At 37.8% G+C, this 2,075-nt stretch overlaps 1 protein-coding gene across 1 annotated transcript; it reads left to right on the forward strand.

The window, feature by feature from the left end:
• Positions 1-398: 398 nt before the first annotated feature.
• On the forward strand, positions 399-794 carry LOC121366182. Its single transcript, XM_041490729.1, has one exon. The coding sequence runs from the start codon at positions 399-401 to the stop codon at positions 792-794; it is 396 nt and encodes a 131-aa protein (XP_041346663.1).
• Positions 795-2,075: the final 1,281 nt, after the last annotated feature.

Here is a 2,075-nt window from a genome sequence, read left to right on the forward strand (position 1 = left end):
TCTTTGAACCAAAATGCTATTGAAAAATACGAAATATCTCTTTCTTTTCTCTTTTCTCAAAATGTATAATTTGAATATAACTGAATCTACAAAAAAAAAAAAAACGTGATTTTCTGTGAACTGTCATATTAACACTGTATAAAAATATAGAAACAGTATTTACATTTTATTACAGGAACCTTTCTTACATGGAACAAATGCATGTTTCAGTTACTCCCTTGTAAATTATTACGGTTTAATTATTGAGCTTAATGTGGTATTATCGATTTATTTTATATACAATTTGTACCACCAATGAATATGAAATGCAATGATGGTGTGTTGAATTTTTCACAGAATTCGAACGCATTTTTCAAATGTTTGTCACAGAAAACAACGAAACATCCATATGGTGGAAAATGTATTGGCTCAAGAAAGATGTGAAGAATATACCCAAAATGAAGAAACCTTTTCGATTCAAAGTCGGGGACCATGTTCGAATCACTCATCTGAGATATGTATTCACCCGGGAATATGACGAGAGGTGGACAGGAGAAATCGTCACCATCTGCCAAACACTACTACGTGGACTAACTCTATATCGAGTGAAGGATTACGATGGCGATGGAATCCAGAACACCTTCTACCAGTCCGAACTCCAAAAGCTTGATGTAAAAGAAGACGGTCTCTCGAAAGTGGAAAAGATTCTGAAGACGAGAGGATGTGGTTCCAACAAAGAACACTATGTCAAGCAGTTAAACTGGCCCCAAAAATTCAATTCATGGATGCCGGCATCTGACGTTGACCACTTGTAAATACTATATTATATAAGAGCATGCATAGATTTGACCAATATATAGATTGTAAGACCCCATGACATGTGATCCACTCACGGTGAACATGGGGAAATAAATTATGAAAATGTATTTCTGTCTTATGTCGTCTATTTAATAACTCCAGTTACCATGCGTGTTGATGGGTGTCGGGGTCAACAACCATCTAGAAACTAATAAGCCAATCCACCTTTAACACCATTAATAACCCAGTCGAAACTTAACTGGTCTGTGACGTCACCATCCCCACTTGGGAGGTTGACGTTGAGTGGTTGACACCTCGCCTATGTTAAGTGAATGTGTGTGTGTGTGGGGGGGGGGGGGAGTGCCTCCAGAACCCTTGGTTTATGGGTCATACATATCGATAAAGCAACAAGGGACCTTTTATATGCACTACCCACAGACATGACAGTACATGTCACAGTCGTTAGTATTCTGGTTGAGACGGTAAAACCCAATGGGACCACCAAGGTGGTTCGATCCTACGACTTATGCACCCCAGGCAAGCACTCAACAGACTGAGCTACGTTTTGTTTTGATTGTTGCTTATTTTGATGACCGCTTTGTCAAGAACGTTTTCATAGCAGTATTATTAAATAATTATTAATTTAACGCTCATTACATAAAAAATTATTTTGATTGAAATTTATTTTATAAAGTAAATGTTCTAAAAATGTTTTATAAAAAAAATTCCGAATACGATTTTTATATCAACTTGTGATATGTGAAAACCAAATTTTCATTAATTGCTTAGCAATTCGTGAGTATAGTTTTCACACATCATTCGTTGACATAAAACTCGTTACATGCCAGTTCATCGGTTCCCTTTTGATGCAAACCGACTATTGTGCAGCGGGTTTCCTATCTTTCTCTTTTTATGACCAACCGTCGAAATTGGTATGATTGTGAAATAAAATGAACAATTTCATGTTGGTGACAACATTTCACTACTTGTGCCTATTTGTGGAAATGTAATAGTAGTATACAGGCCTGTATAGAGTCATGATTGACCTACTTTCCCGTGATCACGTGACCTTGGTAGGAAACAATGGGCTTTTGTGTAGGAAACAATGGCCTTTGTATAGGGGTGTGCAGGTGTATGGCCTCGGTAGGAAACAATGGCCTTTGTGTAGGAAACAATGGCCTTTGTATAGGTGGGGTGCAGGTGTATGGCCTCGGTAGGAAACAATGGCCTTTGTGTAGAAGACAATGGCACAATGGCCTTTGTATAGGAAACAATGACACAATGGCTTTTGTGTAGGA

This window comes from Gigantopelta aegis, unplaced genomic scaffold (assembly GCF_016097555.1).
Source record: "Gigantopelta aegis isolate Gae_Host unplaced genomic scaffold, Gae_host_genome ctg4951_pilon_pilon, whole genome shotgun sequence".
Lineage (NCBI taxonomy): Eukaryota > Metazoa > Mollusca > Gastropoda > Neomphalida > Peltospiridae > Gigantopelta > Gigantopelta aegis.

Bases quoted from the DNA above. Each gene is read 5' to 3' on its own strand.
- LOC121366182 (XM_041490729.1), top strand. From the start codon at position 399: ATGTATTGGCTCAAGAAAGATGTGAAGAATATACCCAAAATGAAGAAA.